Source organism: Capsicum annuum, chromosome 7, assembly GCF_002878395.1.
Source record: "Capsicum annuum cultivar UCD-10X-F1 chromosome 7, UCD10Xv1.1, whole genome shotgun sequence".
Classification (NCBI taxonomy): Eukaryota; Viridiplantae; Streptophyta; class Magnoliopsida; order Solanales; family Solanaceae; genus Capsicum; species Capsicum annuum.
In genome coordinates, this window is record NC_061117.1 from 189946427 (window position 1) to 189963200 (window position 16774).

At 37.3% G+C, this 16774-nt stretch overlaps 2 protein-coding genes across 2 annotated transcripts in view; both read right to left on the bottom strand.

Moving 5' to 3' along the window:
• Positions 1-7661: 7661 nt before the first annotated feature.
• Positions 7662-9965, bottom strand: LOC107877258 (sigma intracellular receptor 2). Its single transcript, XM_016723942.2, has 2 exons — positions 9012-9965; positions 7662-8056 (listed from the first exon to the last, which is right to left on the bottom strand). The coding sequence occupies exons 1-2, from the start codon at positions 9333-9335 to the stop codon at positions 7880-7882; spliced, it is 501 nt and encodes a 166-aa protein (XP_016579428.1). The 5' UTR covers positions 9336-9965; the 3' UTR covers positions 7662-7879.
• An 82-nt stretch (positions 9966-10047) lies between these two features.
• Positions 10048-16774, bottom strand: part of LOC107878260 (sigma intracellular receptor 2) — a 22359-nt gene continuing 15632 nt past the window's right edge. Inside the window, exon 2 of the mRNA XM_016725180.2 lies at positions 10048-10400. Within this exon, the coding sequence (XP_016580666.1) occupies positions 10224-10400 (177 nt within the window). The 3' untranslated portion in view covers positions 10048-10223. The remainder of the gene's footprint in view (positions 10401-16774) is intronic.

The following is a 16774-nucleotide window of genomic DNA, read 5'->3' on the forward strand; positions in this document are numbered from 1 at the left end:
GCTAAGATCAGTAGCTTTTATTGGTCATATTATTCATGGATATGGAATTAGGGTTGATCCTTAAAAGACTGAGGTGGTGAGAAACTGGCCCAAACCCATCTCTCCATCAGACATTAGGATTTTCTTGGCTTTGGCTGGCTATTACAGTCGGTTTGTTGAATAATTTTCTTCTATTGCATCCCCCATGTCCATATTGACTCAAAAGAAAGTTAAGTTTCAGTGATCAGATTCTTGCGAGAAGAGTTTTCAGGAGTTGAAGACTCGACTCACCTCAGCCCCAGTTCTTACTCTTCCAGATAGTTTTGATGGGTTTGTTGTGTACTGTGATGCATCCAGAGTAGGTTTGGGTTATGTCCTTATGCAAAGAGGTAAGATCATAGCCTACGCCTCCAGACAACTTAAGCCTCGTGAGAAGAATTATCCAACTCATGATCTTAATCTAGCAGCAGTAGTATTCTCCTTAAAGATTTGGAGGCATTACTTGTATGGGGTGCATGTAGATGTGTTCACAGATCACAAAAGCCTTTAGCATGTGTTCTCTTAGAAAGATTTGAATCTGCGTCAGAGAGGTGGCTAGAGTTATTGAAAAATTATGACATAAGTGTTCTGTACCATTTGGGAAAGGACAATGTAGTGGCTGATGCTCTCAGTATTTTGTCTATGGGTAGTGTAGCTCATGTTGAGGATGGTAAGAAAAAGTTAGCTTAGAAAGTTCATCAGCTTACCTGACTAGGTGTCCGTTTAGTTAATTCAGCAGAAAGTAGTCTATGGGTACAGAATATCTCAGAATCATCTCTAATTTCCAAGGTGAAGGAAAAGTAGGATAGAGATCCCAGTCTAGTTAAGTTAAAGAAATCAGTCAAAGATCAAAAAATGGAGGTCTTCTCCCAAGGGGGAGATGGTTTGTTGTGCTGTCAGGATGATTGTGTGTGCCTAGTGTAGATGAGTTGAGGCAACTAATTCTTACAGAAAATCATGGAGCGCATTACTCTATTCATCCAGGGTCCACCAAGATATACCGCGATTTACAAAAGATCTATTGGTGGAGTGGGATGAAGAGAGATATTACATAGTTTGTAGATAAGTGTTCTACATGTCAGCAAGTAAAGGTTAAGCACCAAAAGCCTAGGGGCTCCATGCCAGAGTTCAGTATTCTAATGTGGAAATGGGAGGAACTAAACATGGACTTTCTGACAGGTTTGCCTCGTACCCGTCATTAGCATAATTCTATTTGGGTTATCATAGACAGAATGACCAAATTAGCTCATTTCTTACCAGTCCATACCTCTTATTCAGCCAAGGACTATGCCAATCTCTATCTTAGAGAGTTGGTTAGATTGCACGGTATTCCCTTATCTATCATCTCCGATAAAGGTACTCAGTTTACCTCTCACTTCTGGAAAGCATTCCAAAAGGGCCTTGGTACCCAAGTCTATCCCAGTACAGCCTTCCACCCTCAGACAGATGGTCAAGCAGAAAGGACCATTCAAACTCTTGAGGATATGCTGATGGCATGTGTTGTTGATTTCAAGGGTAGTTGGGATAACCATTTTCCTTGGATTGAATTTGCATACAATAACAACTATCATTCCGGTATCTGTATGGCTCCATTTGAGGCTCTCTATGGTAGGACATGTAGATCTCTAATTGGTTGGTTTGAAGTAGGTGAGGCTGCAGTAGTAGAGCCTGACTTGGTGTTTGATGCCTTAGAAAAAGTTCAGTTGATTCGAGAAAGGCTTAGGGATGCCCAGAGCCGACAGAAATTATATGCAGATATAAGGAGAAAGAATCTTGAGTTTGAGGTCAGGGATTTTGTGTACTTGAAAATCTCTCCCATAAAGAGAGTGAAAAGGTTCGACAAAAAGGGGAAACTCAGTCCCCAATATATCGGTCCCTTCAGAATTCTTAGTCATTTCGGAAAGGTAGCTTACGAGCTGGAGTTGCCTTTAAATCTAGCCTCAGTACACCTAGTGTTCCATGTTTCATTTTTGAAAAAGTATATTGGTGATCCAGCTGTAGTTGTTCCCTTAGAAAGTGTAGATATACAAAACAGTCTTTCCTATGAGAAAGTTCCAGTTGAAATTCTTGATCATCAAGTATGTAGACTAAGAAACAAAGAAGTTCCAATAATCAAGGTTCTTTGGTGGAATCAGTTAGTTGAGGGAGCCACTAGGGAAGAAGAAGCAACTATGCGGACCAAGTACCCTTATCTTTTCTCCGCGAATCCAGATTTTGTATGAGCTACTGATCTTCCTAAGAATTCTCTCTATCATGCTTACTTTCAGTCTCACATCATGTTCATGTCATTCGTGCATTCATGAATCAGTACAGTCATGTATTCCATGCATCAGATATGCATGTTCAGTGTAAACCTAAGTCCAGCAGTTTTCCTCAGCTTAACCAGTTTCATTCGAGGAAGAATGATCCAAAAGGGGAGATATTATAACACCCCGTATTTTTGTAGCATAATCTAAGTCCCAATACATGAATATTCATATATAAAATTTTTGAAACACTCATTACTTTTCAGTTTAGAGCTTTCCATTGAGTAGGAAATTCAATTAGCTTTCTAATGATATAAAATTCACCGAGATCCGATAATCGGGTAAGAAGTTATGACGATTTTAAGTTTCAGTCATTAAACACCGTCATTTTAACCCTCCGCGCGTCGCGTAGGTAACCCAAATGAAAATTTTCAATTTCCAGTGTGAGTCCGTGATCATGGTACATCGTCGAGCAGGCTAAATTCCCTTTTGTCAATTACAGTGGGTTTCCGCGATGTTGGCGCATCGCGGAGGAGGCCAAAATGGCATCCAAAGCTTTACCGCGATGGCACCGCATTGCGACATTTGTCCAGGTCGCAGTTGTCCATTTTCCAGTGGCTTGGCATGATAGTGGCGCGTCGTGCCAAGGACAAAAATAGAGTTGTTCAGTTTTCAGCTTCCGTTTTTAAATTCGTCCAAGGGTAATTGAGTCTTTTTCCACAGCCCTAATTAAACTAAAACACAAAATTTAGCCTCAATTGACCTAAATAGTCATTCATTATTCAACTCTTCTTCAAAATTGAAGATCCCCTTTTCAAAAACAAGAACCCTAGCTCTCAAATTCAAGGCAATTTCTCAAGAACTCTCCATCAATCCTCCCAAATTCATTATCCCAGTTATGTTAGATGTCCATCCATGGATTCCTTTCATCCATGGAGTTTAAGTATCTATTTTAATTTCAAAGCTATCATCTTTTCAAGATCCATGATATTAAATTATGATTTCATCCATTAATCTCGATGAACTTTGATTTGATACCATCCTTTAATGAAGTTATTGTTGTTATTCGATTTCTCATGCTTTGGTGTTATCATTTATTGAATTAAATCATGACTTTGTGTTTTCCATGATAATTTCATGTCAATTATGCCAGTCTTTTAGTATTTTATGATTATTTTAAACCATGAACTACAAGTATTTGATAAAATGTCTACAAGAGAAATTGATTTAATAAGAGTCTTTATGCCATGTCCTTCAATGTTTTAGTGTCATGCTACTACTATTGTTTTGAGTCCTGGGGGTATTGAATACCCAAAACCGTAGTTTTTTACTTAATGTTGTCTCAGTATCTTCAGAATAACTTCAAATTATATCATGAGTATTATCAAAACTTGTAGTTAAACGCAGAATAGTCTAGTATCTCAGTGTCATTCAGTTGGGAGTAGGATTTAGCACCGAGCGAGTGTAGGAATAGCGGCTTCCCCGTCATATAGGCAGAGTCGTTAATAGCATTCCCTATAATTCAGAACTACGTAGCCAGTGTAGGATATGAGTAATCACCCATCAAATTAGGCTTGACTATCTCGCAGGGGTCACCCATCAGTTTAGACTTGACACCCTTAGTCCTTTGGATATTATATCAGTCTAGTGGATCCACAGAGCCAATGTTAGTACCCGTGGCACGGTATTAACACCTTTCCAACTGGGTTACAGGTTGGACCCCGATTAGCTCAGATTGTGGAATATCAGGTAGATGATACCTCCCACGATCTCAGATACAGTCTTAGTCACAGTTCCAGTTCAATTATTCAGTCTTAATGTTGTTTCACCAAAGCATACAAATTTTAGTTATTTTAGTATATAAGTGATTACAGATTTCATCCAGTTCATGTCATATGCTTGGTCATGCATCCTCAGTGTCTACAGATTTTCTTATATTTTTAGTATTTTACAGACTTTCATGCATGTTCAGTATCTACAGGCTTCATGTTCTCTATTCAGTATTCAATGCTTTATATGTATATTCAGGTAGATCATTACTCCTATTCATGAAACCTTGCATGTTAGCCTACCTCATTTAGCATACCAGTACATTCAAAGTATTGATCGCATACCTTTATTTTGTGTTATGATGTCTTATATCATAGGTGCTGACCCTTAGTTCTCAGATCGCACTTAGATTTCAAGATTACCCGCCAGTACAGTAGCAGTGGTGAGTCCTTATCATCTGAGGACAGACTATTTCCTTTATGTCTTTATTTTAGTAGTTAGCAGAGTTAGTTGGGTGCCTGTCCCATCAACTCTCAGTCAGTCAATTTTAGAGGCTTTTCAGACATTAGAGTCAGTTATTCAGTATTCAGACATTTTCGTCAGTTAGTTATCCAGTTTTTTAGTATTTTCTCAGACTCAGACAGTTGTTTTCTATAGATTTATATTCCAGTAGTAATTCAGTATTAAAACCTTATGGCAATATCGATTATTTTCTTCCACATATATAACTATATTATCCAGTGCTCACAACAGGTACCAGCTCATGGGTTAGCTTGCGGTCCCTCGGGACTGTAAGCACCGTGTAACGACTAGGGGGTAGTCTCGGGTCGTTACAATACCCATACTCATGTGTCCCCCTAACTAAGTCCTTGGCAATCCCCATGGCCATATATATCTTCCAATAACTGACCAGGACACCCAATTTCGTAAGAAGTTGATTGGCCATAACCCTTGTAGAAGGGCCTTTGCCATCAAACAAACTATTCTTGAAATATTCACCGAGGACCTTTGCCATGGCGTAAGGATTTTGGCTCGAGATGTGCTCCGAACTACATGTGTGATACTTTTCATGTTTATAAATGATGAATCTATCAGAACTTACGTACTTCACTTCTCTCAACCACCACTTGCAGTTCCGACTAGCACATTTGTAGCAAAAGAAACTGCTCGAATTAATCACCTTCTTTATTCTGAAATCTTTTTTCAAGCAAGAAATAAACAAAGTGGTAGATAGTTCTTTCTTGTCCTTGAATGACATTCCATTGAAAAAGCCGACCCCATCATCTTGAAGATTGCCAGACTGTGTTAATCGAGAAGAACTTCCCACCGTATTAGTTGCATCAACAGGCGTAGGTGTTTGATCATCATCTGAAATATTCATGTCTAGATCATCCAACGTATCATCAAAGATGTCTTGTTGTTGTTCCTCTTCTACGTTCTGGTTCTCATTCTCTCTCGTCTTTCAACCACGTAGACCCTTAACACCGACCTAAATGAATCACTAAGATAAGCACATAACCGAGCCTGATTGGTTATCTTGAAAGGTAGTTCCCTCTGATTTTCAAAGGAGCTGTGCATGTAGCTGATGACGAGTTCTTCCAAATGACAATTCAATCCACAATAGCTGATGATTAAGTTCACAAAATTATCATACGAAATATCACTTTGGACTATCACAACTATCGTCTCTAGTATTTCACCCTCTTTCCAACTCCATACATATCGATTGCTCTTCTCGATCCATTGACCATGATAATCCACCCCTATTGTTATTGACCCCTCCATTAGTGGTACCTAAATAAAGTCATTTGTTAAAAAAAATTAATAGTGATGTCATAGTGTCGTACATGAATCCCAACAAATGTGTAATCTGTTGCAATAGGTAAGTGATCAGTCGCAACAAATTACTTACCTGCTGAGATTCATGTTATGCTCCTGAAGCTAATTTCAATAGATGAGTCATTTGTTGTAACAGGTGTATCATATGTTGCAATAGACTATATATCTGTTGCAACAGTTGAAGTGCCTGTTGGGATAGATGTTACAGTACTAAGGCACCTTTGAAGTTGATTCTATGACATGTTGCAACAGATAATTAATCTGTTGCAAAAGATGACTTACCTGTTGCAACAGATGACGCGTCTGTTGGAATCGAGCCAGGTTCTATCACAACAGGTTACTAATATATTGCAATAAATATTTATTGTCTGTTGAAATCGAGTTCAGGTTCTGTTGCAACATGTTACTAATTTGTTGCAATAGATATTTACCCTGTTGCAACAGGCGACACATCTGTTGGAATCAAGTTCAGGTTCTGTTTCAATAAGTTACTAATCTGTTGCAACAGATATTTATCATGTTGCACCAGATAACTAATCTGTTGCAACAGATGAGTCATATGTTGAAACAGATGACCCATCTGTTCGATTCATATTACAGCACTATAGAACCATAAATATGAATCCAACTTATGAGTCTTCCGTTGAAATAGATATCTCATTTGTCACAACAGGTGATTGATCTACTTAAACAGATGGCTCTTATGTTGCATTCATGTTCGCGTGCTATCTATTGTTGAAAAAACAACACAATAGCAATTACCCAGATGACAAATTCATCTAAAAATCATAATTTGACTTACCAAAGTCTCCTATAAAGTAATGCCAAAGCGGAAAGTGATGTACGAAATAAAATTTGACCTAAGAAATTGGTCAAATAGCAGCATTAGCGGTAATAACAACAACAACAATGGTCAACAAGAGAGAAGATGGAGATGATAATGAAGTAGAAGATGATGATAATGAAGTAGAGGATGAAGAATAAAGCAGCTGCAACAATGAATAACAAAAATACTAAGAGAGAGAAAACAACAATGGATAAGAAGAGAGAGAAATGCGCCTTTTTTTCCAACCGTTTCCCATTATATTAGGTAAACATTTGGATCAAAGTGTAAATTTAAAAACTTGTGGGTTATTCTCAAACTTACCCAACTTTCTGAATTCATAATAAAGTAATTGTCACTTACACTCAATTATTAAAACTTGTGTCACCTACACCTCATTTTCAAACTCTTTTGTCACCTACAGCTCAAAGCCCCAAGAGACAATATGTAGTAATAAAATAACAGATAGTAGGATAATTTTACTAAATTTCAATGCTTTGCAAAATGTATTCGGTAATGACTATAGTTAACAACAACATAAAATAGAAACAAGATAATATTCCTTGGTTTTATAAATTGGACAAGCAAATATATTGTTGGGTCGTCTAATTCTTGCGCCTCTTCATGGTTTATCTCCAAGCCCAACAGCTTGGCTAGCCTCTGGACTATCCGTGTTCAAAACATCCGAGCCAGCAAAATACCTTAATATTTTCCTGAATATCATTCGGGAATATCAAAAAGTAATTCCTTTCTTTCTTTGAAACCAGTTTATCTAATCGAAATACCTTGCAATGCATTGTAATAGTCCTCTATACAACTCAAATGGAGTCCCTATATCTAGTATATAGTACTTTGCTAGACTTTCTGGCTAGAGAATTACTAAAGTTATCTGCTTTTCCATCTTAATCAATTAATCTTCGACGATGCACCAGTAGACCGTTGCAAATACGGTTGAGAACAAGAAGGAAATCAAATCAGATCATCAAGCTAACAATGCCAGCACTTGCGAAACTACATTGAATTGTAATTGTTTGCGTGAAAACTCATGTGCAAGCCACTACGACATTATGTCAGCAGGGGAAATAAAAACAAACCAAGAACAAATTTGATACGGTTTCTAGGTATCACTGCCAAAAGAAATACAAAGTTACAACTCATCTATTCTAGCTTCTGAGTTGAATGATTAAGCCCTTTTCTTCCTGCCTATATCAGATCTTTTTCCAATGCTAATTGTCTTGCCAGAATGAGGTAGTAGACCACGTAAGATTGCTAAAACAGCAAATCCTAGAAATGGATAGTACGCCAACAGCAACTTGACTGATGCTCTCTTGGAACCGTTCAATTCACTTATTATGGCCACCTGAAATTTGCAACATTAATTAGAAAAAGAAAACCAGTTCTTGTTCGATCTACTGCTATCTGCTCCTAACTACAGTTGTGTCGCGTCATGTCATGACTAATGATCACTTCCCCCAGTTCTTGTTCGATCTACGTCTATCTGCTCCTAACTCCCGCTACAGCCAACCTCAGCATACATCATTCACATTAATTTCTCAAAATAATTTCCAATTACCATAAACGGACCAAAAGTTGCAATCTTCCACCTTAGGGGTAATGACTTATATTCAGTAAACTCAAGCTTTCCGATGAATCCGATCTTCTGAAGGGGAAAAAGACCAAAGAAAAGCTTAAGGAAAACTTTTTCTCCTGCCCACCTCCCAAAAAGGAATTCCCATCACCCAGAATGCATCTGTTTCATCTGATAATGTTGTTAAGTTCCATCCAATGGGTGTGTTTAATTTGGTATGAAGGAAAGCCTTTTTAGAAATTGTGTTCCAATTTTTCTCATGTTTGGTTGACTTGAATGTTTTCCGACTGGACTTAATTTTTCTCAAAATTTAAAGGAAAATGACTTACCCACGTAAAGTAAGAAAAACATTTTTCAAAACTCTACTTCAACCCCGATCTCAACCCCGATCCAGGATTAGACTCTCGACCCTAATCCCAACCCCGACATGAAACTTGACTCCCGATTATAGTATTTTCGGAGATCTGGTGTCATAGTATTTTCCTAGTTATACCTAAATGCTAAAGATTTTGGAACGATACCAGAAAATAAGTAAGAAAATCACTTATTTAGGAAAACATCTTCCTTCATTCCAAACACACCTTAAATCCATTTCTATTGATTTATGAAACATTAACAACCAAAACAAGACAATAGAAGGTAGCACAACAATATATAAACTTCAAATTCAGATTTGGAAAAAAAAAAAAAAACGAAAACTCAGCAATAAAAATAAGAAATTTATTACCATTGAAGTGATAGTGGAAGCACCATATACCAAACAGGTAGTATTAATCCAAGATTTTCCAGCTGCAATGGCATAAAGACTAAGGACACAAAGTGGCCATGAAAAGAGAAGCTCCAACCATACTAAGCCAACAAAGAAATGAGGTTTCTCAGAAGCTAAATAATCACCAAATTCTTGAATGTACCAGTTCATTAAGTCAACCAGCATGGAAGGAAACATGTATTTAGGAAGGACAACTTGGCTATTAAGGAGTGGTATAGAATTGGCAGTGAAGATGAAATAGACAAAAAGAAGTAAGTCCAATAGCTTAACAAAAGCACCCATTGATTTTGGAAATAATGATTCGGTTTGAAAATGTTGCTCACTGATTTACTTCTATGAAATGGAGATCTGAATGAAGAGATCCAGAAACATTTCTTTCTTTCTCTTCTTTTTTTATTGTTTGAACTTCATGACGTGTAACTGAAGTTTTGTAGTGATAGTTACGTGGACAATATATTAATATAGGATTAGTTAGTGCATAGATTATTTAAGTAGAATTTATTTATGTATGTATTAATTATTTTATTTTTACTTTGACTAAAATAATACTTCCATCTTTTTATCTGTTTCCAAATAAATGAAGCTTTTAGATAGGACCATCATTAAGAAACTACTCATTGCTGAAAAACATTCTTATCCTAAATAAATATTTTGGAAAAGATACTTTCCATCAGTTCGAATTTTCTGCCAAGTAATGCTGTCAAATATATATATTTGTTGTTTGTGTCAACTACTGAAGCATGCAAATCAACTGTTGATAAACCAGTTTATCCAATCGAAATACCTTGCAATGCATTGTACCAGGACCTTAGACAACTCAAATGGAGTCCCTATATCTGGTAAATAGTACTTTTCTAGACTTTCTAACTAGAAACTTGTCTGCTTTTCTATCTTAGTGAATTAATCATCAAAGATGCAGCAGCAGACCGTTGCGAACTACAATTGAGAACAAGAGGGAAATCATATCAAGATTTAAAACTAACAGTGCCAGCACTTGTGAAACTACAATTCATTCTAATCATTTACGTGAAAATCCATGCACAAGCCATCAGGACATAATGCCAGCAGGGGAAACAAAAACAAACCAAGAACAAAATTGATATGGTTTCTAGGTATCACTGCCCAAAAGAAATACAAACTCTTCAATTCTAGCTTTTGTGAGTTGAATGATTAAGCCCTCTTCTTCCTTCCTATAGCGGATCGGTTTCCAATGCTAATTGTCTTGCCAGAATGAGGCAGTAGACCACGTAAAATTGGTAAAACAGCAAATCCTAGAAACGGATAGTACAACATCAGCAATTTGTTGGATGCTCTCTCGGAACCCTGCAATTCACTTAGTATCGCCACCTGAAATTTGCAACATTAATTAGATAAGCAAACCATATGCAGATGCAATTCCACTTAACTGCTGCAGCTCAAATATGACCTTTTACCCTCGTCCAGAATCAAATGCATTTAGTTAGAGAAGACATATGAATAAATGAAAGCAGAATTCTGAACTAGAACAATTGCAACATGACATGTCAAATCCTCCAACTGGAAACTCATTTACATATCGAAATTAAAAAAAAAAAAAAAAAGAGAGTATCTACCATGGGCTTCTGACCTAGATAATGTGATCCATAAACAATTTCAATGTAAATATTTCAATTGTCACATAACGCACAATTATGAAGGTTAATTTTCTTGAATTTGAATTCAACATTTGCGAAGGAATTTAGGTGGGTGGGTAGGCAGTAACGAACTATGCACTGGCCCCAGCCCCTCCATTTAGGTAAAAGTGTCAGTTCTAGAAGATCAGAAAACAGTTTAACACGGTGGTGGACAGGTCGTAGGTGCTCGGGAGCAGGGGCGGAGCTACATATAAGGTAGGGGCTGTTATTTCCTTCTACTGGTACGCAGAATCTGTATATGTAGAACAACAACTTCAACGTTAGTTCTATGTTTAAAAACAAGAACACAATGAAGTGCGGTAAATACCCTCAACACAAGATCAAAGTGATCTTTCTTAGAAGTGTATTTTATTTTCAGAAATAAAGATGAAAACAGAAATGGCCAAGTCGCCCGAATTCACAGACTTTCCTTAAGAAAATAATTCCGAAATAATTCCCCTCACTGTACTCGAGCTTGCAGTATTATCCTCCCAGGATAAAATGGCCAAACAAACCAATTGTAGCGGTACCTCAAACAACTGGAATATCTTCGAACTCACTGAACTTTTTGAGTGATCACACAGAATATTTTTCAGGCAAGAAGAGTTTTTATTCTGAAATTTTCGTACGAAAACCTGTGGATGAAAGCAGGTTTATATAGCCACAAGATGCCTCTTCTGAAAAGTGGCAAGGGTTCATTCAAAAGGTGTAACCTTTGTTGAAAATTCATGTCCATTCGTCCAAACAGTGTGTGTGTTCCGAACAGGCATGCCATTTCGTGAATCAGTGTGTCATTTCGTTGAAGAATTGCATCCTTCTGAAGCATCAGTTCGAAACAGTGCAACTTTTCTGAAGCATCAGTTCAGTTCGAACATTGCATCTGTTATTGTTACTGCATGCATATAAATGAGTATTAAACACACAGAAAAAATTTTCATTTTCTGCGTTTTTGTCATTGATCAGATTTCGTCAAATAAAGTTTGTCCAAGAAGATAGATCTCATCAATCGATCATTTGTCAAATCCAAATCCAAATCCAAATCCAAAGTCGAGCCGAGCGAGCGACGGCGGCGCGAGGCATCTCTTATTTCTTGCCTCACTTATTATGTGGAGTAAGTGTTCTTGATTATAAACACTTTCAAGTTCTCTTCTTCCACCAATGTGGGAGAAAGAGTAAACTTTCTAATTTGGGAGTACACTTTCCATTTTAGCGTATCCTTCCCTCCACCATTTTACTCTCCATTTTTTCATTCACACTTCTTTCATATAATATGAACCCAACAATCCCCCACATGAATGGGGAATGACTATTTTTCGTAAAAGTTTTACGGACAAGTATGTGATCATCAAGCAAAGACTGATTGCATCTGGAAAAGTGGGTTTCCCTTTGAACTTTCCGTAGTGAACATGCATCGGATGCACTCGGTCAATCAGTAGATTTGATATCTTTGAACTGTTGAGCTTTAATGTACACCTAGACAATACATGTCACACAACCAACCTTTTAACGTTTATGGTTCTCATGGCTTTGTTCTTTTCAGCCATGAACACATCCCGGTTTCATGAGAGCTTAAAGAATAGGCCTTTACTAACATTCTCCTTGAAGCGACTTCCACTTCGCCCTCACATAGGTGATTTCTAAACGTTCAATCCTATAGATTAAACTATTTGGTCAAATATGCCAAATTTAGATAATCATTAAAAGACTTTTCACCTTAAGTCTTATCCTTATTTACTATACATTGTCTACATCATGAGAATGGGTTGGGTAATTGACAATGTTGAACCTGTCAGACACAACTTTGTTTGATCTCTTTGAACCTAGCTCTTAGGATCTCCAGTCTGCTAGGTAGAGTTACCGCCACGCTGACTTGTCCTAGGTCTTAAACCCATTCCCTTGGATGTCCTTTCCACTCCTTCTCTAGATAGGCTTTTTGTAAGTGGATCCAACACATTATCCTTTGACTTTACATAGTCAACAATGATAATTCCACTAGAGAGAAGTTTCCTGACGGTATTATGTCTCCGTCGTATGTGACGAGATTTACCGTTGTACATCATGCTCCCTGCCCTACCTATTGCCGCTTGGCTATCACAGTGTATATATACTGGTGCCACTGGCTGAGGCCAATAAGGAATATTTTCTAAGAAATTCTGGAGGCATTCTGCTTCTTCACCAGCTTTATCCAATGCGATAAATTCAGATTCCATTGTAGAGCGAGCAATATAAGTCTGTTTAGATAATTTCCAAGAGACTGCTCCTCCACCGATAGTAAATACATATCCACTTGTGGATTTTACTTCGTTCGATCCGGTGATCCAATTTGCATCACTATATCCTTCAAGTACCGCAGGATATTTATTATAATGCAAAGCATAATCTTGAGTGTATTTAAGATACCCAAAACTCTTTTCATTGCCATCCAGTGAGTTTTGTTGGGATTACTCATGTACCGACTCAATTTACTAATAGTGCATGCTATGTCTGGTCGTGTACAGTTCATTATATACATTAAACATCCCAATACTCTTGCGTACTCCAATTGTGAGTCAATTTCACCTTCATTCTTTCGAAGTGCAAAGTTCACATCCATTGGAGTCTTGGCAATACCGATTCCATATAGTTGAACTTGTCAAGTACTTTTTCGATATAATGAGACTGTGACAATGCTAACCCTTGTGAAGTTCGATGGATTCTTATACCTAAGATCACATCTGCAACTCCAAGGTCTTTCATATCAAACTTGCTCTCGAGCATTCGTTTGGTTGCATTTATGTCATAAATGTCTCTGCTGATGATCAACATATCATCCACATATAAACAAACAATGACTTGGTGATTTGGAGTGTCTTTAATGTAAACACATTTATCACATTCATTTATCTTGAACCCGTTTGCCAACATGGTTTGGTCAAACTTCGCATGCCATTGTTTAGGTGCTTGCTTTAATCCATACACATGACTTAATAAGTCTACACACCTTATTCTCCTTCCCTGGAACCAAAAAACCCCTCAAGTTGTTCCATGTAAATTTCTTCCTCTAATTCTCCATTCAGGAAAGCAGTTTTCACATCCATTTGATGGATTTCAAGACCATATACCGCAGCCAAGGCAATTAATATTCGAATCGATGTTATTCTTGTTACTGCGAGTATGTATCGAAGTAATCAAGGCCTTCTTTTTGTTTGAAGCCTTTTACTACAAGTCTTGCCTTGTATTTGTCAATAGTACCAGCCGCTTTCATCTCCCGTTTGAAGATCTATTTAGAACCTAAAGGTTTATTTCCAGGAGGAAGATCAACCAATTTCTATGTATGGTTACTTAAGATTGAATCAATCTTACTATTGACTGCCTCTTTCCAAAAGGATGAATTCAAAGATGCCATCACTTCCTTAAATGTTTGAGGCTCATTTTCTAAGAAAAATGTTACAAAATCTGATCCAAATGAAGTAGACGTTCTTTGACATATACTACGTCTTGAATTTTCTTCATTATGTACATTCTCACTTGGTTCATCTCGAGGTCGTTTAGATCATCCACTAGACTGATCATTTCTAACTTTATAAGAGTAAATGTTTTCAAAGAATTCAGCATTGTCTGATTCAATTACCGTATTTTCATTAATATCCGGATGTTCGGATTTATAAATCAAAAATCGACATGCTTTACTACTTTCAGCATATCCTATGAACATGCAGTCCACCGTCTTAGGTCCTATCTTAACCCTTTTAGGCATAGGAATTTGGACCTTTACTAGACACCCCCACACTTTGAAATATTTCAAGTTGGGTTTCCTTCCCTTCCATTTTTCATAAGGCATTGATTGTGTTTTACTATGGGGAACTCTGTTGAGTATACGATTGGCTGTAAGGATAGCCTTCCCCATAAGTTTTGTGGTAAACCGGAACTTATAAGAAAGGCATTCATTATTTCCTTCAAAGTTTCGATTTTCCTTTCCGCAATTCCATTAGATTGAGGTGAATACGGGGCCATAGTTTGATAGACGATTCCATTCTTTACACATATTTGCGCAAAGGGAGATTCATATTCTCCGTCCCTATCACTTCTTATCATTTTGATCTTTTTGTCTAACTGAATTTCAACTTCAGTTTTATATTGCCTAAATATTTAGCAAGTAGACAAAACAGTATCTAGTGCAATCGTTAATAAAAGTTATGAAATACTTTTTCCCACCACGTGATGGTGTTAGACTTCATATCACAAATGTCAGTGTGTATTAAGTCTAAGGGATTGGAATTCCTTTCAACGGACTTATAAGGATACTTTGCATACTTCGATTCCACGCACGTTTGACACTATGATTTATTGCACTTAAAGTTTGGCAAAACTTCTAAGTTAATCAGTTTTCGTAACGTTTTATAATTAACATGGCCTAAACGTTCATGCCATTAATAATAAAACTCAAGCAAATAAGAGGAATTTGAACTTTTATTTATTTCAACAGTCATTACAATCATCTTATAAAAGCCCTCCGTGAGATAGCCTTTTCCTACATACATTTCTCCTTTGTTAATTACAATTTTTCCAAAAACAGTTACACATTTGAATCCATTCTTGTCTAGAAATGAAACAGAAATTAAGTTCCTACGTAATTCTAGAACATACAAGACATTGTTAAGTGTCAAGACCTTGACCGAAGTCATTTTCAAGCACACTTTCCCTGTCTTTCCACCTTAGCAGTAGCGGAGTTAGCCATGTAGATCATTTCTTCTACTTGAGCCGGAGCAAATGATGAAAACAACTCTTTGTTGGCACATACATGATGGGTGGCACCAGAATCCATCCATCATTCGCGAGGATTCCCCACCAAGTTGCATTCTGAGAACATAGCACACAGATCATCACATTCTTTGTTGAACTCAACCATATTAGCTTGGTCCTTTTTCTTGCCTTTCTTAGGGGCACGACAATCCGTGGACTTGTGGTCAATCTTGCCACAATTGAAGCATTTTCCCTTGAATTTCTTCTGGGTTGATTGCTTCCTTGTTCAACTTTCTTCCTTTTCTTAGAATTGTTTTGATCATCTTCTACAATATGTGCTCCATTAATTGTAAAATTCCCTTTTGACCTTCTCTCGGCAGCTTTATTGTCCTCTTCAATACGCAGTCGGATAATAAGATCTTCGACAGTCATCTCCTTGTGTTTATGCTTCAAGTAGTTTTTGAAGTCTTTCCACAAAGGTGGTAGTTTCTCAACTATCGCTGCTACTTGAAATGCATCATTCACAATCAAATCTACTAAACAGTTTACGTGAGTATTAAGAACCTTTTTAATTTGTTCAACTAAGGTATTTTTCAAAGATATACCTTCTGCTAGGAGATCATGTATGATGACTTGCAACTCCTGTACTTGAGAGACAACCGATTTGCTATCTATTATTTTAAAGTCCAGGAACCGTGCAACAAGGAATTTCTTAATTCCCGCATCCTCTATTTTATATTTTCGTTCTAGTGTCCCCCACAATTCCTTCGATGTCTTAGTTCCACTGTAGACATTGTAGAGGTCGTCTTGTAGACCACTCAGAATATAATTCCTGCAAAAGAAGTCTGAAAGTTTCCAAACTTCTACAATTACGAAACGCTCTTTGTCCGAGGTTTCCTCGGGCACCTCAGGAGCGTCTTCGCTAGTAAACCGTTGCAGACACAAAGTGGTGAGGTAAAAGAACATCTTTTGCTGCCATCGTTTAAAGTCAATGCTCGTAAATTTTTTGGGCTTCTCCGCCGGTGCCATTGTAGGCGGAGCATTTGTGCGACTTGATGTGGCAATATTAGTTTCCCCCATAGACATTGCCGTATCTTGCATTTGACTATCGCTTGTCATTTTTCCTGTCACCACAAAACAATAAATACTTAGTATTTTCAGAATACTACTTATAAAGTTAAGCAACTTTAAACTTTTCTTCTTGTTTCTAGTTGACAATGAAGTTTTTATGACTTCCAATTGTCAACCGAATGATCTTTAACTTGTGATGAAGTTTTTATGACTTCAAATCACTAGTTAGGTTCAGGCGGAGTAGAAAGTTAAAACTTTAATCTCCAAAAACAAGCA